General features: G+C 43.0%; 1 protein-coding gene across 2 annotated transcripts in view; it reads right to left on the reverse strand.

Annotated features, from left to right (window-relative positions):
• Positions 1-6,513: 6,513 nt before the first annotated feature.
• Positions 6,514-23,445, reverse strand: part of atp2b1b (ATPase plasma membrane Ca2+ transporting 1b) — a gene marked incomplete at both ends in the record, with an annotated part of 82,949 nt that continues 66,017 nt past the window's right edge. For both annotated transcript variants that reach the window (XM_084334438.1, XM_084334437.1), the window contains 5 exons: positions 6,514-6,894; positions 9,426-9,614; positions 11,364-11,471; positions 13,746-13,957; positions 22,602-22,815. In XM_084334438.1, the coding sequence (XP_084190564.1) occupies positions 6,514-6,894; positions 9,426-9,614; positions 11,364-11,471; positions 13,746-13,957; positions 22,602-22,815 (1,104 nt within the window). The remainder of the gene's footprint in view (positions 6,895-9,425; positions 9,615-11,363; positions 11,472-13,745; positions 13,958-22,601; positions 22,816-23,445) is intronic.

A 23,445-nucleotide genomic window follows, 5' to 3' on the forward strand; every position in this document is an offset into this window, starting at 1 on the left:
ACTGTATGACACAGTGAAGTTATTGAATCTTTTTGTAGTCTCTTTTCGGTGTTGCACTTTTTAGACGGTCCCTGGCTGCGCACTTGCCTCAAGGCTAACCTCGTTCCCAGCTTTATCTCAAGGCCGACTGCACGCACATATAACTAAGGCTTGTTCGAGATGGATTTCGGTTTGCCTCGACTAGTAGACGAGAGTAGCCGAGTGAAGCCGGGGGGCTTATAGCTTATCCGCAACAGTAAGTTACTTCCGGGGTAGGCCTGATTGGCCCCGACAGGCACGTGACGCGCAACTTTCTCTGCCGCGCGGCACGCTCCGCGGAGCCGAGCGGCAGAGCTTGCGGAATTACGTAACCGTCCAAATACGCTATGACTTTCATTCGGCGCTTCAGCTCACCTGGCAGAGCAGCGGTCCTGCGATCCTGCGGTCCGTTGTTGGTGAGTTCGAATCCCAGAGTTGGTTAAGGTTAGAACGGTTAAGTTTAGGCGCTGTTAAGGAGCTGGTTAAGGTTAGAGTTTGTCTTAGAGAATGGCAATATTCTTTCTATGGTTAAGGTTAGGCATGGTTAAGTTTAAGGTTAAGGTTAGGCATTGTTTCGGAGTTGGTTAAGGTTAGAACGGTTAGGTTTAGGCGCTGTTAAGGAGCTGGTTAAGGTTAGAGTTTGTGTTAGTGAATGGCAATAGACAGCCTATTTCCGCGCGACAGCTCTCAGCAGCCTCGTTGCGCGTCCTGAGTTTGCCGCGTCACGTGCCTGTCGGGGCCAATCAGGCCTACCCCGGAAGTCACTTACTGTTGCGGAACAGTTACACGCAGCCGGGGGAGGAGTTAAAAAGGCGGACACTGCCGATTTCACGAGAGCCTCTCGCCTAGTCTCGCATTAGATACGCTTTCACGTCACCACACACACATTACACACCTGTCCAGCTCATTATAATGCGATGGCCGTGTGCAAAATTAGATCAGATTCAAATGTACAGCACACCATATACTGCTATAGTGGAATATACTATTCATAATCATATACCATAATGTATACCATCTTGTTGCACGCTCCTGGCCGCACACACAACACACTGCTGAATAATTCTGTTTTGCATCAATATATATATGTATACTGTCTATATTGAGGCAAAACAGAATTATATATACAGTATTGAGGCAAAACAGACGACGTATGTGTGTGTGTGTCTGACAGCTTGAAGTTTATCATGATGATATGATGATAACGCATAACATAATAAAGTTTTCAATCAATCAATCAAACGTCTCATAACTCCCTGGCTGTCACGTGGCTGGTGACTGACAACTTTTCTGAGCCAATAGGCGCTTTGCGCGACCGTAGCAAGTCGCTTCCCAGGCGGGAGGCCTGTAGCTGTTCCGCAACCGTTCCTACTTCCGGGGTAGGCCTGATTGGCCCCGACAGGCACGTGACCCGCCGCGGCCACGCCCCGCGGCAGCCCCAGGAGCAAGCGTGCTACTGCTGGAGTTCGCTTCGCCTTTCACATCGCTGCCGTTGGCGAAAGCAGGATGAGAGGCGAGAGCGTAGATTTCGCTGTGTATCATTTAATCATTTAACATTTGAAAGGCATACATTGTTGTCATACAGAAGTACAGAATACTTTTATCCAAAATGCTTCTTACTGTTACACTGTTAGAGACTGTGCAGTGCACAGCTTTAGTCTCACTCGAGTGAGGAAGACCGCTGGTTCTCCAACATACAGCGGTGTGCTCTTCAGAATGTACCGGGAGAAACGTTTACTGTACCCCGCCGCAGACATGAGCGTCTCACAGGGCTGAGCTGTGCACGGCTTTAGTCTCACTCGAGTGAGGAAGACCGCTGGTTCTCCAACATACAGCGGTGTGCTCTTCAGAATGTACCGGGAGAAACGTTTACTGTACCCCGCAGACATAATAAGCATATAAGCAGTGCTTACTAACGTTATTAGTTACGTTATTTCTGACCGAATTAGTCATTCATTTGTCTGCTTTCGCCAACGGCAGCGATGTGAAAGGCGAAGCGAACTCCAGCAGTAGAATGAATGAATGAATGAATGAATGAAAACTTTATTTAACAGATTGCAGAATGGGTACAATACAGTACGGCTCAATACATACAATTGTTAAGGGGATGCAGACCTGAGAAAGACGTTTGTCTTGTTTCCATCAGGGTCCCCCATTTTCAATTCATATAGACATTTATGACATACACAACATACATGACATTTATGGCATAGGGACATATAGGTATTTAGTACTGATACATTTGTGACATAAACGGTATTCAAATATACAGTACTGTTACCCCTAGATCCTGACAGAGTATATATGATGGGGAGGGGACTGTACATTAGGAGGGGGTGGGTGGGTGGGAGAGAAATATACATACGGCGGGGAGGGAATATATACATGCGGTGGGGAGGAGACTGTCTATTAGGAGGTGGTGGGGGTTTTGGGCATTTACGGTGGCCAGTTTCGAATTGCAGCCTCCCGTAGGTGCTCTTTAAGAGCGGTTTTGAATGTGGGTAGGGATTCACATTCCTTTACAGCTTTGGGTAGGGCGTTCCACATTGATGTGGCATAATTGCAAAACGTGTTTTGTCCCTTGTTTGAGCCGAATCTGCGTTTAACATGATTTGTTGAGCTTCCTCTGGTGTTGTGGTCGTGGTATTCACTGACCTTTGGGAAGTATTTTGACATGTACATGGGTACCTTAGTCATATAGTGTATCTTGTAGACCAGGCCCATTGCAAGTTGCTGTACTCTGTCGTCTACTCTAAGCCATCCTAGGTTGTCAAAGTGGGCAGGGGTGAGGTGGGTTCTAGGGGTAAGGTCAAGTAGAAGTCTGACCAGTTTGTTTTGTGATGTTTGTAATCTTGTTTTTAGCGCCTTTGAGGTGCTTTGGTACCATGAGGTGCAAGCATAGTCGTAGTACCCTTGAATGAGTGCTCCTGCCAGAGTCTTCAGGGTATTCTTGTTTACCAGAGAGGAGATCCGGTACAAGAATCTAGTTCATTGGTTGACTTTTTTATTACCTTGGATGCCATTTTGTCACAGGAAAGATTTGCCTCTAGGATGGAACCTAGGTATGTAATTTCATCTTTCCTTGTGACAATATTGTCACCCACTGTAACTGAGAAGCCGTCGGTCTTGAGTTTGTTATTTGATCCGAAGAGAATGGACTCTGTTTTACCCAGGTGTAATGATAGTTTGTTATCAGCGAGCCAGGTGCTGATTCTGCCGAGTTCAGAGATGAGGGTTTTTTCAACCTGTAACTTGTTCTTGTCAGAGACCAGCAGGGCTGAGTCGTCCGCGAACAAGATCAAGTTGCAGTCACAAGCTCACGACATGATATTTGTATAAATTAGGAACAGTAGCGGTCCTAGTATGCTTCCTTGTGGAACACCACAGCTCACTGTGAGGGGGGGGGGGATAGAGTACCGTTTACCTCCACCATCTGTTCTCTCCCCTCCAGGTAGGATTGCATCCAGCTCACTGATAAACTATCAAAACCAATTGCTTTTAGCTTGTCAATCAGAATGGAGTGATTGACAGTGTCGAAGGCCTTTTGTAGGTCCAGCATGACCATGCCGCAGTATTTGCCCGCGTCCACCTCTTGTTTGATGTGGTCGTTCAAATAGAGAAGGCATGTGTCAGTGGAGTGGAATGTTCTGAAGCCAGATTGGAATTCGTAGATTAGATTTTTTTCCGCCAGGTACTTTTCGACCTGTTCGTAGACTATTTTCTCCATGACTTTCGAGATGGAGGTAAGAATAGAAACAGGGCGGTAGTTGCCTGGGTCTAATTTACTGCCCTTTTTGTGCAGAGGGGTCACTCTCACAATTTTGAAGTCTTTGGGGACGTGTCCCTGTTTTATGGAGAGGTTTATTATGTGTGTGATGACTGGGGTGATGGCAGCTGCTGAGTCTCTGAGGAATTTGGAGGGGATGTTGTCATGGCCAGTGGCCTTGTTAGGTTGGAGGGCACTCAGTTTTTTGAGTACCTCATTGGTTGTTACCATTTCTAGTTTGAAGTCGTCTTTGCGGACCCCTAGGTTTTTGTAGTATGCTACTATGTGTTCTACCCCATAATGCCCTGAGTGGGAGGGTAGTTTGTTTACCAGTGTTGTGGCTATGTTTGTGAAGAAGATGTTTAAGTAATTGGCTACATCCAGCTTGTCTGTGATGAGCGTGTTGTCCGTCTTTATGTTTATGTTTGAGAATCTGGTTTTAAGTTTTTTACTGCAGCCTAGTTGGTTATTGAGTAATTTCCAAAGTTTGCGGGGTTTGTTTTTGTTTTCCTCACTTTTGTCATTGATGAAATTTTATTTTGTGGTTTTGATCATGGTGTTTACATCATTTCTTAGTCTGTTTCTGATTTTGGTCACTTGTATTCTGAGACAATTCAGAGAGATATTTTATTTGAGTTACAGATATTAAGATATTCCTTTATTGATCCCCTTGGGGAAATTCAGGATTTTCAGGAAATTCAGGATTATTAGGTATGTACAGGGCACAAAGTCTGAACTACAGGCATGAGTAAAGACAAGCCAACAAGGTAAGCTAAATATCCATCTTTATTTTCAGAAACCGTACATATTACTCAACAAGTTTCAGAAATGAATATCAATCACAATGACCACGTTTACTTCTGAAGATATTAACAGACATGTTGTACGTTATTACCAAATTGTAAAATTAAATAAAAAAAAATGTTTTTTTTGTAACACCATCTATGACAACCACACCAATAATGCATCATAATAAGGGAGGGCATTTATGAAGAGTTTCGACGATACCTACTCTTACCATTGTCTCGAGCTGTTATGTGTCATTTTTATATAAGAGTAGATTGTGACTAAAAATGCATAACTCTTTATAAAAGGTTGTTACAATGCATTAGAGAAATGTTTTTCATAGAAAGTTATATCAAAAGAAGAAGAAGAATCCACAAAGAATGGATAAAGAAGTTAAACCCTCATTCCAAATGTAGGAATGAAACTACCTAAAAATAAAAACTATGGACTCCTTCTCCCAATTGAATGCTGTCCATCTTTTTTCCAACCAATTTAAAGATGCATTTTGAAAATGTAAATAAAAGTAGCCCGACCAGAACAAATATACAGTGAGAAATGAATTGGTGAAGTTATTTCCCTCGTCAAAGGCAGAGATGTATATTTTTGTGTATAGCCTATTTGTAAATGGTGCTGCCTGACCCAGACAATTGTACCCTGGTACCAATTTGAGGGATGAAAGTTATTGACCAAACACATTTGAAAGATACAAAGCTATATTTAACGGTACAGTATGTCAAGTATCTCTATAGGATCTTTAGTGCAATAAAATACCCTGTTCTGAGAGTATAAGACTCTTTAATTAATTAAGTAATTTCTACAATTTCCACTAGGGTATTTAAAAAATATTTGGATACAATTTCATACACCCAAGATAATGAAAAGATAAGAAAATAAATGGGCACATTACGGTTCCCCAATAAATGCTTCCTTTCTATAATATTTATGCACTGGAAACATTTAACTGGCAAACCTACTGAAAGTTCTTTATGAAATATCACCCTGAGAGGGGGAAAAGTTTTGTCGTACACGTTTGAACCAACAAACACCTACAGCTCAGATTTTTCTTTTTACAAAAATCCTAAAATAAAAGCCAACAATCCACTCACTTTTAACAATTATCTCTACAAATACATATCGGAAAGGATAAAACTATTTCCCACTCTCATCATTCAAGTTGGTTCATCATGTATTACCATGTTTGTGATCTTTTGCCCTTTGATTGATACCAATGTAAAACTGGAATCGCTGTTCAAAGCGTTAGTGGCCCACCTTGGATTTCAGGACTAGTGACAAAACCACTGAAAGATTCCAGTGAACATTACATGTAGCTTTGGAAATAGTTGAGAACAAACAATGTAAATATTTACAGCATGTAGAGATACCACCGTTAACACTTGTGGATGTTTCTGATCAATCCATCCTCTCCTACGACCGCACAACCGCTTTCTCGCACACTTTCCTATACGTTCGGTAATGTGGAGATTTCTAAAGACTATAGGAAACATAAGCGGCAAATAGATCCCGCACGGAAAATAGTCCAGTCGCGAGAAGAACTCGTCTCACGTCCGAAAGACATTACAGTACATCTACACCGCCCTCCCGTGCCATACCATGTTCCACTGTCCGCTTTGTTAGTACGCTTTCTCGTTATAATCCAAAATATGACAAACTTGTAAACGGGTCTGCTTCCATTTAAATAAATAGAAAAAAAGGTCCTCTTGTTAACACCCCTTCGTGGTACCGGTAGACCATAGTCAGGGGTCACAGAATAAATACAATATGAACACAGAAGCCCAAAGGGTGTCCAGTAGGTTTGATGTCCTTAAGTCCACAACAAACCAAACTCTCAAGGGCTTTTTACTCAACGCGATATAGGTAAGCATCATATCTTCTCCTAAGGGCCTTTCGGACCCTGAGGCAAGGGGGTGGAAGAGCTCCCCCGTTCAGAGGGAGGTCTCCAGACTGTGTAGCGGGCTCCCGGGGCACACTGGAAGCCCAGCGGAATTATGCCCTAGCGTCCCCGACTTCGGACTGTCCTTGTGGAGAGGAATAATCCTGTCCAAGGCATTATTATTGTTCTGGTTGGGCGAGGAGGGGACGGCGGAGAGCGCGATCTGAGGCGGCAGCGGCGGGTTGAGGGAGTTCCGCTTGGTGGGCGCCTCGTCCTCCCCTTCCGTGTCGTCGATCAGGGGGATCTGGGCCTGCGACTCCTCCATGCGGAACTCCGGGTGGGTCATGAAGTTGTGGATGGAGCTCCGGGACTCCGGGGTCTCCAGGCCCTCGTACGGGGACGTGACCTCGCGGAAGGCGTTGACCACGCGGATCTGTGGAGGTAAAAGACGGAGATTACAACCCGAGTTTTGAGAAACCGTATAGCGGTGCACGGTCGGGGGGGAAAGGAGCAGGTGTAAATGTTATCACACGTGCATTTTACTTGGTCAAGAGTTCAAGTCAAGAGTTTTAATTGTCACGGCATACAAGTATACAATCCTCCTAACTAGTGCTGTCAGGCGATTAAAAAAATTAATCTAATTAATTACAGGATTTGTAATTAATTAATCTAATTAATCGCATTTTAATCGCATAACCATTTTATGCCTGATATTCTATATTCTATAATCATATTTCAAATTGCATGTGTCCGGATGGCAGAATTCAGTACTGTATCTACAAAACCTTCTGTTTAATCATCTTCCATCTATTAATTTGCTTAGATTTTTCAGGTCTGGTCAATTTGAGCATGGTGTTATTCACAGTCAAAGATTAAAAAAAAATTTATTGATATTCTCATTTGGTTCATTACAATTTACTCAAAATAAAATTTTCATTCAATCAATCACCGCGCAGATTGATTGATTGATTGAATGAAAATGTTATTAACAGATTGCAGAATGGGTACAATACAGTACGGCTCAATACACACAATTGTTAAGGGGATGCAGACCAGAGAAAGACGTTTGTCTTGTTTACATCAGGGTCCCCCATTTTCAATTCATAATGAATTGTAAGTAAGGGTGCAACTTGCACCGTGCAATCCATTCTTTGTGGATCTAGCCCACAGTATTTCTGACACTGGGAATACATTCCCTGAGATTCATAGATGTCCCTAGAATCAGATACCAAAAACATGCAAAAAAAGTCTGTAAATGTGTATTCTACATTCTTATGGAATGAATGAGATACAAAAAAAATATTATAAAAAAAACGCGATAATTTGCTGTGTAATTAATTAATCTAATTAACGCGATAAACTGACAGCCCTACTCCTAACACCTCCCACGACCAAGCTCCGGACCTGGGGCGACAGGGCCTTTGCTGCTGCTGCCCCCTCCCTCTGGAATGCCCTCCCCAGCCATATCCGTGATGCAAACACCCTGACATCTTTTAAATCAGCCCTCAAAACTCACCGTTTCAATCTTGCTTTTGACCTCTAATTCTGTCGGTTTTATTTTATTTTGTCATGTATTATTTTTGTTCTGTTTTGTTCTGTTTTTTTGTTTTGCCATAGTTTGTCTCTCCTGCCCATGTGAAGCGTCTTTGAGCACCTGGAAAAGCGCTATATAAAATAGATGTATTATTATTATTATTATTATTACAATGAAATGCGGGAATCTGTAATGCCGCCAAACAGGCGACCTCTAGGCAAAAGAGCCCTGCTTGCACTTTGTTTACATGTTTTGTTTCAGTCTGATGTGTGGGTTGGAGTTGAGTGGGGATATGGGGAGGGGCTGCTGCTGCTGCTGCTACTGCTGGCCCCCTCCCAGGCTCTGCCAAGAGAGCTGGCAGGCGGAGCAAAAAGTGAGTGCAATCTAGTGATACCGTCACTGTTGGGACGTTAGCTAGTGTAAACTACTAACAAGTCGGTCACAGTCAACCAGCACCTGCTAACGGGTCTCACCCTTTAGCTCAGCGGTTGGATCCTATGGTCCCGGGTTCAAATCCACTCGGTTACATGAGTATCTACAGACAGCCACTGCTATATACATTTAGTCATTTAGCTGACGCTTTTTGTCCAAAGCGACTTACATGTTCTGTACGACAAGTCAGCAGGAAGGGTACAACTCTTTCAGCTGAGTAACAATGATCAAACAGTGCTGAAAATTGGGTGCTGCAGTGTTGAGTGCTTAGACATACGACATATTAGTATAGTAGGAGGAGTGCATGGTAGTATAGGGCAGTAAGAAGGTTAGTGTTTTTTAATGTGTTTTTTTCCCCATTTCGGATATTGATTGAAGAAGTGTGTTTGGGGTTAGTCGACAGCGACGAAGATTGGTCTGGTTTCGGCTGTCCTAACTGTGGTGGGAAGTTCATTCCACCATTGTGGAGCGAGGAGCGAGAATAGGCGGCTTCTCTTTGATGACCCTCCTGGAGCTCGGATAGAAGTCTGAGGCAACCAGAGGATGTGGAGCGGAGGGGTCTTGAGGGTTTGTAGTTAGTAGGGATGTTCGATATTGGCTTTTTTACCGATATCCGATATACCGATATTGTCCAACTCTTAATTTCCGATACCGATATCAACCGATATCAACCGATATGATATATGCAGGGGTCCCCCCCCCCCCCCCCCCCAAAAAACAGAATAATTTCAGGTAATTAACATTACATATCTCTTGTCGTGGAATTAACACAACATTATGCATACGTTTGACAATAAATAAAATCAGAATTTGTTCTTACTTGCTTACCTGGGTAAATAAAGGTTAAATAAATGAAAAAATGAAATAAAAATTATTTTTAATTTTATTTTTATTTTAAACCGATACCGATAATTTCCGATATCACATTTTATTGCCAATATCGGTAGGCCGATAATATCCGCACACCCCTAGTAGTTAGAGACCATTGAGCCGTATACCTGAGTCTGGATCCTGTTGAGGCCTCGACACCAGAGCACCTGTCCCCTCCTCATCTCCATCTCGGCGTGGTCGATCTCGTCCTGGTCCTCCATCTCCTCCAGCTCGTCCTCGGAGATATCCACCTGCTGAGTGCCGTGGCCCGCTGTCTTCAGGAACTTCAGACGACTGGTGGGGATGGTGGAGACCAGCTGGGGACCAACAGGGAGATTTACTAGTCGTTCCCTCGTTAGATATAATACAGTCTTTCGTCAAATAAAATGTCCCTGTGTTCCCTTTTTTACACCTACGCTCACAAAGCGATGGCGAAGGGATGTTGCAATCACTCCTGTCTGTCTGTCTGTGTGTGTGCGTGTGCGTGTGCGTGTGTGTGTGTGTGTGTGCGTGCGTGTGTGCGTGTGTGTGTGTGTGTGTATGTGTGTGTGTGTGTGTGCGCGCGCGTGTGTGTGTGTGTGTGTATGTGTGTGTGTGTGTGTGTGTGCGCGTGTGTGTGTGTGTGTGTGTGTGTGTGTGTGTGTGTGTGTGTGTGTGTGTGTGTGTGTGTGTGTGTGTGTGTGTGTGTGTGTGTGTGTGTGTGTGTGTGTGTGTGTGTGTGTGTGTGTGTGTGTGTGTGTGTGTGTGTGTGTGTGTGTGTGTGCATGCACAGCAGCCATAACGCCTACAGTTCTGATCCGATTTGGATGAAACCTGCACATTGGTTGACAGCAGACCATGGACCGCTGTAGTTTTCAAATCTGTCAACAACAAATTATTTAATTTGAATGTATTTCCACCATCGTTCACTGAAATCAATATTGAGGATAAACATTGCACCTTTTTGAACGCACAAGGGTGATGCTGGACAAATGGCCGCTCTCTGCCTCACTTCAGGAGGACGCCTGCCTGCCTGGCTGTGTGTGTGTGTGTAGGGAGGACTACAGTTTTGACGCACTTTTTCATTTCACAATGTTGAACAAAAGTTAACACTAACACTGTTCCTCCCTGTAGGCAGTGAATGAAACACGGCTGCTCTGCTGCTCGTGGCCTGAGAGATGTAGTAGTAGTAGTAGTAGTAGTAGTAGTAGTAGTAGTAGTAGTAGTAGTAGTAGTAGTAGTAGTAGTAGTAGTAGTAGTAGTAGTAGTAGTAGTAGTAGTAGTAGTAGTAGTAGTAGTTTATTCAATAATCACACAATACAATATACACAATCATTTAACAATCTTTGATTCAGGCAGTGACTGAAAAGGTACAGACGGAAGCATAATGCTTATATATGCCTGTCCTATATTCTTAACAAAATGAAGACTCCAAAACAGTATTCTAACAGAAAATAACAAAAAAAACTATTATTCACATTTGTAATCTTCAAAAATAGCTATACTACAAACCATTTTCTTAAAAACCAAAAGCAAACGACTCATTCTTAAATGTATATCAGCATTGTTCCACAAGTTAACCTCCATCATAGAAATACACATCATTTTAATTAGGGATGTCCGATATTATCGGCCGACCGATATTATCGGCCGATATCGGCAGTAAAATGTGATATCGGAAAATATCGGTATCGGTTTAAAAAAAACTAAAAACAATAACAATATTTGTTATATATATATCCAGTGAAATTATTAGTTACCTGAAATTATTCCGTTTTTTGGGGTGGGAAACCCTGCATATATCGGTATCGGTTGATATCGGTATCAGAAATTAAGAGTTGGACAATATCGGAATATCGGTATCGGTAAAAAAGCCAATATCGAGCATCCCTACTTTTAATCCCTTTCTTAGCTTTTTGAACAGTAAATTTACAAATGTCTCTAATCATATTTTCTTTCATGTATTGAAAAAAAAAACCTTTGCACACCGTCCGGGAGTGACTTTGCTTTAGCTCTGTATACATTATTTGCATAATTTGATAATAAACCGAATCATTAAATGTCATAACGTGTGACTTGCACCGCACCTGTCCCCACAGCAGGCACCCGACGCCCAGGAAGATGCACCAGAGCCACTGCTCGACGGAGAGCCTCACGCAGCTGAACGGTTTCCCTCCAAACTGCACGATGAAAATCTAGACGACATGAAAAAATCACAAAAACACAGGGGAATATTTAGTGAATAAGAATCATTACAAAATGTTATAAACCTGGTCCAGTTGCTCCGTAAGTTTCCCCCTAACATGAAGAAAGAGACACCTCTACATTTACATTACATTTACATTTACATTTAGTCATTTAGCTGACGCTTTTATCCAAAGCGACTTACAAGTTCTGTACAACAAGTCAGCAGGAAGGGTACAACTCTATCAGCTGAGTAACAATGTTCATCAAACAAGTTCAAGTTCAAGTTCAAGTTCTTTAATAGTTGTCATACAGAAGTACAGAATACTTTCATACAAAATGCTTCTTACTGTTACGCTCCAGAGACTGTGCTAGACAAGATAGTATCAAATAACATAATAACATAATATAGCATGAATTTAGAAGAAGAAAATGAGGTCACAGTGTTCGGTATAGACATATGTACAATGTTCTGAGTTACCATATAATATACAATACACAATACTATGCAGTGTACTAATGTACAGTACTATCTAGTGCAAAGCAGAAATGGGATGAGGTACAATTTTAGGTACAATTTACAGTAAGGTGTACGAGTTGTAGTGCAATCCTTCATCCATAAATATAAAGTGTGGGGAGTGGGTGCTACAGTGTGTTTGTTTAAAGTGGGTGTGTGCTATAAGTGTGTGGAGTGGGTGCTACAGTGTGTTTGTTTAAAGTGAGTGTGTGCGTGTGGATGTGTGTGCTATGTGCGTTTGGTGGTTGTTGTTGTGTAGTGTTCATTCATTGTTCGTTTAGCAGCCTGATGGCCTGGGGATAGAAGCTTCTTCTGAGTCTTTCTGTGCTCGCCTTGAGACTCCTGTATCGCTTGCCTGACCGCAGCAGTTCAAAGAGGCAGTTGTTCGGGTGACTGGAGTCTTTAATGATTCTCTTAGCCTTGCCCTTGCAACGCTTGTAGTAAATGTTCTGGAGGGTGGGGAGCCCCCCTCCAATTGTGCGTTCGGCTGAACGTGTCACTCTTTGTAGTCTGCTTTGGTCTTGTGCAGTGCTATTCCCAAACCAGGAGGTGATGTTGCCGGTCAAGATGCTCTCTATTGTACATGAGTAGAAGTTCTTAAGGATCTTCTGGCTGACTTGGAACTTCCTTAGGCGCCTGAGGAAGTAGAGGCGTTGTCGTGCCTTCTTCACAACACTGTTAATGTGTGTGGTCCATGTCAAGTCCTCGGATATGTAGGCTCCGAGGTACTTAAAGCTGTTGACTCTCTCAACCGGTGCCCCGTCGATGCTGAGGGGGCTGTAGTCCTTGACCCCCGACCTCCTGAAGTCCACAATCATCTCCTTTGTTTTGCTGACGTTCAGGGAGAGGCTGTTTTCCTGGCACCATCCCGCCAGGACCTTGACCTCTTCCAGGTAGGCCCTCTCGTCGTTGGCAGAGATCAGGCCCACCACCACTGTGTCGTCAGCAAATTTGACGATTGTATTGCTACTCCGCTGAGCCACACAGTCGTGTGTGTACAGGGAGTAGAGGAGGGGACTCAGAACACAGCCCTGGGGGGCCCCTATGTTGAGGGTGATGGATGAGGAGGTGCAGTTGCCTGCTCTCACCACCTGGGGTCTGCCAGTCAGGAAGTCCAAGACCCACTGGCAGAGGTCATAGCCCAAGCCCAGGTCCCTGAGCTTGGCTATGAGTATGGAGGGGACTATGGTATTGAATGCCGAGCTGTAGTCAGTGCTGACACTTGGGTATATACTGCAGTATTGAGTGCATAGACATAAGATTCAAGAGTTTATTCATCACATACATACCAGGGCATACAGTGAAATGCGGTTGGCCATGCCCGCTACGATTGTGCAAAAAACAATAGTAATAGTAATAGTAATAATAAAAAGATAACTAGAATAGACATGGTAAATAGACATGTTAATAAATCGCTTAAAGGCACTGGATCCTATGTACACTCCTATACAATGTGCAGTTGTTGTCCCTATGTCCCTATGCTATACTTGCTGTTACTATGCAACAATCACAACAAGTTATTTTCTTAAAGTGTCCTTTTCCTTCCTTTAAACTAAGTGTCCTTTTTTTGTGTGTTTAAAGCGGCCTATGGTGCGTTTGTGTGTGTGCAAGTGCAGAATGTTGTGTTGTGTGTGTTTGTGTGTGTTGATGTGTGCTTGTGTGTGGAGAGATCAGTGTTCATTGGACATATTAGTATAGTAGGAGGAGTGCATGGTAGTATAGGGGGAGAGTAAGAACTTATTATTATATATTTTTAAAACCAGGTCACCTGTAAGATAAACGTTCCAAAGACGATGCTGCAGAAGATGGGGTTGTTGAAGATGCCGTCGAAGACGTTCCTCTCGCCGTGGATCTTGCGGGCGTTGATCTCGTTGAAGAGCTGCATCAGGACGAAGGTGTTGAACACGATGGTGTAGTGCTCGGAGGGCGGGGCGTGGAGCGGGGCGTTCCTGCCGTTGTCGATGTTGAAGATCCTCTCTCCTGTAAGGGAGCGCGGCAGAGAGAGTCAACAGGCTGCACTTAAAAGGAGACATGTTTTTATGATTTCATTCAATCGTATACACGACAGGTAATAACTATAGGGCTATCAATCGATTAAGTCATTCTGCTTTCTGATTTCTCGTGTTTCAAATCCAAGCGTTGAGCGCCAAACACGAGATATCTCGTTTTTAGTTTCCATTTCCTTTTTGCGAGCAACTGTGAGCAGGAAGCGATCGCCTAGAGCGAACTATTGGATATTTTGAAAAAGACTAAATGGATTACCGTACTTTTCGGACTATAAGCCGCGGCTTTTTTCCCCATTTTTCGACCCTGCGGCTTATATAACGGTGCGGCTTATATGTGGACAAAACCCGAAAATCGAAATATTGCTTTTTTTACTGCATTGAAATGTTATTTATCTGTTCCCTTATTTGCTAAACTTAATACAACTTGTAAATGAGTTAATGTTATTTGTCCGACAGTATTGTGTCCCAATGGGAGTCATTCTCTGTAGAGGTGGGAACTTAAAGCTCAATATAAGAACGGCCATGCACCACCACTCACAGAATCGAGAAAGAGCAATCAATCTATCAATCCTTTCCGTGTCCGGGCCGCGTGAGGTTTCCCGTGTTGAGTCAAATTAAGCCACAGGCTCCACTCCTTACATATGGTAATTAAACATTAAAACACATGCGGCTTATAGTCCAGTGCGGCTTATATATGTACACATCATTCAATTTAGCTGCTGCGGCTTATAGTCAGGTGCGGCTTATAGTGCGAAAAGTACGGTATATGGATGATGATTATGGACGATAAGGTGCATTTCCACCAGACTATGTTGGACTATGTTGGACTCAGCACTACTGGTAAAACGTAAAAAAAAACTATAATCAAACCGACCAATGAGGAAACCTATTCGGCTCTGTCTATAGTCTGGCCCGTATATAGTAGATGAAGAAGACAACGCATGAGGGCTACCTAACGTTATATGTATTGATCCTGTTCTGATTCAAGACACTTGGACTCGAAGTGAGAAATGGAGTACCTCTAAAACAAAGGTAACGTCTATTTGACGTCTACTTTACCGAAACCCCATCCTAAAACATGCGTTTGTATGATCGTAGCGTCTGAAAAAGACCCCCCCCCCCCGATGCCTTTGTGAAGAAACATATGGTAGTGTACCTACAAAGCTAACGTCTATTTTACCGAACCCCCATCCTAAAACATGCATTTGTATGATCGCAACGTCGGAACCCCCCCCCCCCGGCTTTGTGAAGAAACATATGGTCATGGTTTACCTTTGACCTGGCAATAATATAGATTTCAGGCGAGCAGCTGCTAGATTTGCGCAAACATCGTGAAAATGGTCAATAACGCTGGCGCCAGGGAGTAAAGATGGGAAAACAGCATGGCAGTCAATGAGTTAAACTTGACAGCCCTAGGAAACAATACATAACACACAGGACATATCAACCAACAAACAAGACCCCCCTCCTCCCCTCCCACAGGACTTCCCTGAAAAGGCACCCCTGGCCTGCGTTGCGGGCATGCCCACCACAAGCAGCCGCGAGCACAAGCCACGGGTCTCCCAGAACAACCGCATCACCAACCCTGCCAAACTCATGTCCCCTTGCCAATCATGAATGAATGAATGAAAACGTTTATTTAAAATGGACACTACAGCTACATTGGACCAGTCACAGTGGAAAGACCAGGTGTGTTGTTTTGCGTGTTTATAGCACAAGTGCTAGTTTTCAACACTATAGTCCATTGAGGCTTTTCTAAAAGATAGAATAAAATTAACAGTAAAATACAGAATTAAAATCACAAATCAGAACAAATAGTTACCAGAGCAAGAGTCCATGATCAAAATAACAAAACCAGTCTGCGTCTACATAATGTGAGCACTGCTGCTTTGATTTCAGCCATACCTGAACATGGACATATCTCCACTAAAAACATTTATTTGGGCCAAAGATAACTGTAGAACATGATGGCTGCACCCAGAGCACCGTTCACCGGCCTAAAAAAATCCATCCCTCATCGCAGGGGTGGCCTACAAATAACAGGGCTGTAGGCCAAGCAGCGTGAGGGTTCAAAGACCTCCCTGCGCACCAAAATGACTGCCAGCCCTAGCTACCACAGGCCAATAGTGCAGGCTAAAGTATAGCGACTTCATAGTTTCAGCAGAATTAGCTAAAACAGTCTTGTTTTGCCTCATGTATCCGTGCAACGGACTGTTCCATATAAATTATATCCAAATAGGCCAGTAACCACTGGAGACATGCTATGTATCTTTTCAACAATTTTATATAAGTTCCTTGAATCTGTGGAACATGTTTGTTAAAGGTGCTGTAAGTGTTTGTTTTTGTTATTTTTGTTCGTGTTTTTGTGGTCTACAATGTTAAAATAATAGCTCTACATTCTGACAGCCATCACTGGTATAGAGTGTTTGGTCAGTAACATGGGTCTCCCAGTCTCTGCAGTAAACAGACAGTAAATACATTTTCTGGTATCCCATTCCCACTTCATTCAATCAGGAGAGAGAACTCTGAAACTCAGAAAAAAAAGTCTGACATAAATAAGAAATAAAAACTAGTTTTGAAAGCAAATATGGGCTTGAAACAAGTCAAACAATCTACCAGTGTAGTAAGAAAATTTGGCTTGGCAATATTTCTTGAAATAAGTAAAAATATCTAGGGTTCTCTCTCCTGATTGGATAAAGTGGGAAGAAAATGTATTTTGAGGGACTGGGAGACCCATGTTAGTTACTGACCAAACACTATAATATCAGTGGTGGCTGTTGGAATGTTGATTTAACACTTATTTTAACAAAGAAATACCACTTACAGCACCTTTTAAATAAATAAAATAATTCCCCACCACCTCTTTCTTCCCTTATATTAGACATGCCCTCTCTGGTGAGTGTAGCGTACATACACCACTACATGCACTTGTCTGAGAAGAACTGATTGGATTCAAAATTAATGTCAGATTATCATTTCTATTTCTTATGCTCATGCAGGATATTTTTGTAGTGGTAAAATGTATTAAAACTACCCAAAAAAGAAAACCAAGCATTTGAATTGCCACCTCCTGGGGACGTTAGAGCATGTTGTGTCCAGCATTGTTGACAGCTACTGTAATGTCTCTTGACACACTCCTACGCAGAGCTGTCACTACACCCGTCATTCACAGCCTGCCCAAGAGAGAGAAGAAGATCTGTATCAAATCCGGACATCCGTGACCAAGATAGTTAACTTTGAATAGGGTGTGTATATACAGAGTATCACACATAACCAACATTTTAAGCTTGTCTGACCATTTATGTTAGTTATGCAGTGATGTAGTTATCAGAAAAGTAAATGGACTTTCTTTTCTGCGTAAGGAAACCTTTATCGCTCACCGTTGTTTACTTGGACACAGTGAATAAACAAGGGTGCGCAGACGTTGTGAAATGAAATTATTTAACTCTCTTCAACAGATTTCCCGGTGCTTATTTATAAAAGAGACAAATGCAAATATGATATTATATTATAATATTCAATATTATAATATTCAATATAAGGGAAAATAATATGAATATAGGAAGCACCAGTTAGTTTACTTCCTTTTTGGGCAGAGATGTTTGACAATGGAACGCAAGTGGAACATCGTCCAACTCTCTGGAGAATGGTCTTTTGGGGTTAAAGGAACATGCCAACATTTTGGGAAATTAGCTTACCGTCTTCTCCAGAGAGAGACAAGAAGATATATACCAGTTTCCTCTCTGTGCGTTCAGTAGAAAGCTATCTGGCTGCACGTTAGCCTACTGTAGCTTAGCACAATGAATGGAGGTGGACAGCGCCTGTTAGCCTAGGCATTGTCCAACTAACACCTCTCCCAAAGGCTAACTGGCACTGTCCGCTTCCATTCAGTGTGCTAAGCTAGGCTAATGTGCATCCAGGTGGGTGGGGGCAGTAGGCAATTAATTTACTCAAGTGGATTCCTGAACACAGAATGACACCGACTGACTACTGCGGCAAGCCTAGGTGGAACTAAGTATAACTTAATAAAAAATAATAATATTTAATAATAATAATAATTATAAATATATAATAATCATTATACATATTTTTTTCCTGTTGTACCGAACTCGTACCGAACCGTGACCCCAAAACCGAGGTACGTACCGAACCGTGGCTTCTGTGTACCGTTACATGTTTTTTTCTTTGATCCACTTTTTCTCCTCCTGTTTTTCTGTGTTTTTCTCCCATCCCAATTTTAGTCGTTATGCCAATTCCCCCCTCCCTTTCCTGGTCGCATGTGCCCCCCACTGGCCAGGCCAGGCCCATACCCATACCCCCCCCCCCCCCGGGAAAAAAACTGTGTTTTGTATCTTGCTGCGTTGTATCACGTGGTGGCACTGTAGAGGCTGTATACACTAGTATAAATGCGACCTTCAGCACCATGGACAGCGACGCTGTCACAAAACGGACCATACAAGTTGTATACACTACACCAAAGTGTAGAATAACTACTTTCCAAATAATGGATTGTCCAAATGTCGGGTTATAATACGAAAGTGTCCTTTATAGAAGTTTCTCTACTTCACTGGCGCTATCTGTGATCTAGTCGATTCATTATAGTATCACTCACCCTCTGCGCTGCTGCCGTCAGTTCAACATAATGACGTGTTCCTTACATCTCCACGGCTTCAATATCAGCATCCAAATCATCCATCAGACTTATAGCTGTTCTATTTCACGGTCAGGTTCCAACAAACTGTTTTCTTTAACTCCCAGCAGTACATCCAATAAAGTGATCAAGTGATCAACATCCGGAGTTTCCACGTCAATTTCAATGTCCATCTGATTCAAAACTTGTGTAGTAACACGGAAGAGCCCTTTCGGAGCTAAACCAATGAGAGAGGGTCTTCGCTGTACGCGGGCTAGCCAATCAGAGAGCGTCTTCGCAAACTGCGGCTACGAAAAAAAATCACGCATTCCTGCCTGCTTGCCTGAACTTATATGCGCAAATAGAAACATGTATACCAACCTGGCCTGCTTCGGAGTTCAGTGGCCTGACTGCGGGCACAAAAAAAAAAGCATTTGCCAGTCTGCCAGGGCAGCCAGGCCATGCCAGTCTGCCAGGCCACCGGGCGTTTTCCCGGTGGTCCCGATGGTCAGTCCGCTAGTGGCACGGAGCAAGTTGCACCCTTACTTACAATTCATTATGAATTGAAAATGGGGGACCCTGATGTAAACAAGACGAAAGTCTTTCTCTGGTCTGCATCCCCTTAACAATTGTGTGTATTGAGCCGTACTGTATTGTACCCATTCTGCAATCTGTTAATAAAACGTTCATTCAATCAATCAATCTGCACGGTGATTCCTAGCACTATTTGGGCAACTTTACACAATTGCTGTGAGTCTATGGAAGACATCTGTAAGGTTTATTTAAAAAAAAAAATCATTGTTTTATATTTCTAATGGAGTACTCAAAAGCATAATTTTCCAGCTTCAAGATTTCAGCCTGTTATTGGCTGGGCTCCGCCCATAAGCACTTTCAGTGACAGTCATCCACACAGTCTGCGAGTGGCAGAGAGAGAGAGAGAGAGAGAGAGAGAGAGAGAGAGAGAGAGAGAGAGAGAGAGAGAGAGAGAGAGAGAGAGAGAGAGAGAGAGAACTGTGTAAACACAGCTGCGTGCGAGATATGCAGGTCCCCTTCTCTTTCTCTCTCTCCCTCTCCCGTTTGAGGAAGTATTCCACTGTGCCGCACGCTACAGCTATAGACGGGGCGTTAGTTTCATGCTCCCGAATCGAGAGAGATAGAGAGGGGGAGAGAGAGAGACAGACCAAGAGACGACAGCGCGACGCACATGTGTGTATGTGTGCTCTGTCGCGAGGGTCTATCTGATTCTCCCTCTCTCTCTCGCTCGCTCACTCTCTGTCAAACCCCGTTTGGTGCGCTACAACCACAGAGCCAATCGGATCACTATCCGCTCCATCCTCACCACGTGACGTCACCATGCGAGTCAAATCAGAACGACCTGATTAAAATGGAGCAGGAAATGAATGACCTGAATGACGGCAATCCGCCAATATGGTATTTAGAGACACAAACACATACTAACTCCTATTACTATAATACAATGCTAGACACTGAAAAAATACATTTATAATGCATGTCACCTTTAACAGATTGCAGAATGGGTAAAATACAGTACAGCTCAATACACACAATTGTTAAGGGGATGCAGACCAGAGAAAGACTTTCGTCTTGTTTACATCAGGGTCCCCCATTTTCAATTCATAATTAATTGTAAGTAAGGGTGCAACTTGCTCTGTGCAATCCATTCTTTGTGGATCTAGCCCTCAATATTTTAGCAGCACACACAGTGGTTAGTTTAACACACACACGCATGCATTGTCTTAGGATCGCTGATGCGATACTTATCGGGGGGACGGACGGGACGGACCTTTGCGAGCACGGGGAGAACATGCAAACTCCACACAGAAAGGCCCGGGAGATCACCCACCTGGGTACCTGGCATCGCGGAAACCTGGTCCTCAAGCGGGAATCGAACCCTGGACCTTCTACCACTACACCACCGTGCCGCCACAGTGGCATGTCTTGATGTGTAGATGAGCATATTTTGATGTTTAGGCGAGCATGTTTTGATGTGTAGATGAGCATGTTTTGATGTGTAGATGAGCATGTGTTGATGTTTAGGTGAGCATGTTTTGATGTGTAGATGAGCATGTTTTTGAGTGCCAGCCTCAGTGTCCTATTTACCCCCTTGAGTGCCACCACCCACTTCAATGATAGCGCTCTCATATTTGCGAACGCATAAACTACATCTTAAATTATGGCTATGTGTCTAATCTGGCCGTCGCTTATCAATGACTTGTTTGCAGTCAACATTGTCGAAACGGATTGTTTTTTTAATCGGTTCATTTCCGTTTTATACCATTTTGAAAAACGCTAGTTTCTTGAAACTTCCAGAAGATTTCATAAAGATTCTGTGATAAACGCCCTTTACTGTAATACACAAAACACGTTGTCATTTTTCCGCCTATTTATTAATCGTTTTCAAATAACCGCTAGATTATCGATAGTATATGTGTACTGATGCACGCTATAGAAGCAGGCTGATCGATTCTCTTATTTCCTGATCGCATGCACACACACACACACATAGGGCCCACGTTGATATCTCTGTGAAAAAAGCTCTGATTATCCTAAGACTGGTAAAATAGATTCCTTACCTCAGATCAGATGTTCTCCAAAAAGATTATTCCTATTCCTGATCGCCATTCCAAATATCGATCGCGTTTATTGATCCAATGCTGGGTGGTCGAAACACCGATTCCACGCTGTTCTGATGGTCCAGAATGAATCCGATCGGCTCAAGTTACTTGCCTGAGAAGTAAAATGTGGAAGCAGGATTTTCTTTTCCATGCGTTTCATTCAGTCTAATCCAATGGGGTGCAGTACCACAGGGAGAGACGATAGGGGGCAGTATTTTCCCAATGGAGCTCAGAGAGAGTTCCAGTGGTAAACGGGAGGCTAGATTGATGAAATATGAATGGAAATCGATAATAAAAAAGAAAACTATTAAAAAAGAGATCTCTCGTTGGCTGGCACTCAACGGTTGGCATGAACTAACGAGTAATCTCGTCGTTGGCACTGAAAGTGTTAACACTTGCCAATTGTGTTAGTATGAACGACCGGCCAGCCGGTAGCAACGCTGAGAGCTGGGCTCGAACCCAGCATCTCCTGCGTTAGAGGCGAGCGCCTTGCCCACTGCACCAATCAGCCGCCCCTAGATGAGCATGTTTTGGTGTTTACTGTAGGTGAACAAGTGTTGATGTGTAGATGAGCATGTGTTGATGTTTAGGTGAGCATGTTTTGATGTGTAGGTGAACATGTGTTGATGTTTAGGTGAGCATGTTTTGATGTGTAGATGAGCATGTGTTGATGTTTAGGTGAGCATGTTTTGATGTGTAGATGAGCATGTGTTGATGTTTAGGTGAGCATGTTTTGATGTGTAGAAGAGCATGTTTTGATGTGTAGATGAGCATGTTTTGATGTGTAGATGAGCATGTGTTGATGTTTAGATGAGCATGTTTTGATGTTTAGGTGAGCATGTGTTGATGTTTAGGTGAGCATGTTTTGATGTGTAGATGAGCATGTGTTGATGTTTAGATGAGCATGTGTTGATGTGTAGATGAGCATGTGTTGATGTTTAGGTGAGCATGTTTTGATGTGTAGATGAGCATGTGTTGATGTGTAGGTGAGCATGTTTTGATGTGTAGATGAGCATGTGTTGATGTGTAGGTGAGCATGTGTTGATGTGTAGATGAGCATGTGTTGATGTGTAGGTGAGCATGTTTTGATGTGTAGATGAGCATGTGTTGATGTTTAGATGAGCATGTGTTGATGTGTAGATGAGCATGTGTTGATGTTTAGATGAGCATGTGTTGATGTTTAGATGAGCATGTGTTGATGTGTAGATGAGCATGTGTTGATGTTTAGGTGAGCATGTTTTGATGTGTAGATGAGCATGTGTTGATGTTTAGGTGAGCAGAGGAGCAACACGTCCCAGGCCCGTTTGAAGAAGTGCACGTCCCCTCTTGGCAGCCAGAGAGCAGCACCTCACCAGCAAAGAGCAGCGTGAAGATGATGGTGAGCTGGTACACGGCGTGGCCCAGGATGTTCTTCATCATGGTGCGGGAGATGAGGGGCTTGTTGCGGCCGTAGGGCTTCCTCAGCAGCAGGGCCTCGGTGGGGGGCTCCGTGGCCAGGGCCAGGGACGCTAAGGTGTCCATGATCAGGTTGACCCACAGCATCTGGACCGCTTTCAGAGGAGAATCCTAGAGAGAGCGAAGATGAGGAGTTTTGATTGATTGAAAACTTTATTATTAACAGATTGCAGAATGGGTACAATACAGTACGGCTCAATACACACAATTGTTAAGGGGATGCAGACCAGAGAAAGACTTTCGTCTTGTTTACATCAGGGTCCCCCATTTTCAATTCACAATGACATTAATGACATACGCAACATACAGATATATATCTTGACATTTCTGACATACATGACATACAGGTATACAGTACTGTTACATTTGTGACATACAAGATATGCAAATATACAGTACTGTTATCCTAACAGAAAATCTATACATACGAGGGGGAGGAAACTGTACATTAGGAGGGGGGATTTGTACATTTACGGGGGCCATACAGATATACAGATATGATATATCATGACATTTATGACAGTACATGACATACAGGTATACAGTACTGTTACATTTGTGACATACAAGATATGCAAATATACAGTAACGTAAATAATCAAACGTTTGAGCGTTCGACAATTTCAAGTGCCTGGTGTATATATATATATATATTAGAGCTGGGCCGTTAACGGCGTTAACGTGCTGCGTTAACGCTATACTAGTATCGCGCGATAATATAATTAACGCATTAATCTAAAA

The sequence above is a fragment of the Notolepis coatsorum genome (assembly GCF_963971535.1).
Source record: "Notolepis coatsorum genome assembly, chromosome: 18".
NCBI lineage: Eukaryota > Metazoa > Chordata > Actinopteri > Aulopiformes > Paralepididae > Notolepis > Notolepis coatsorum.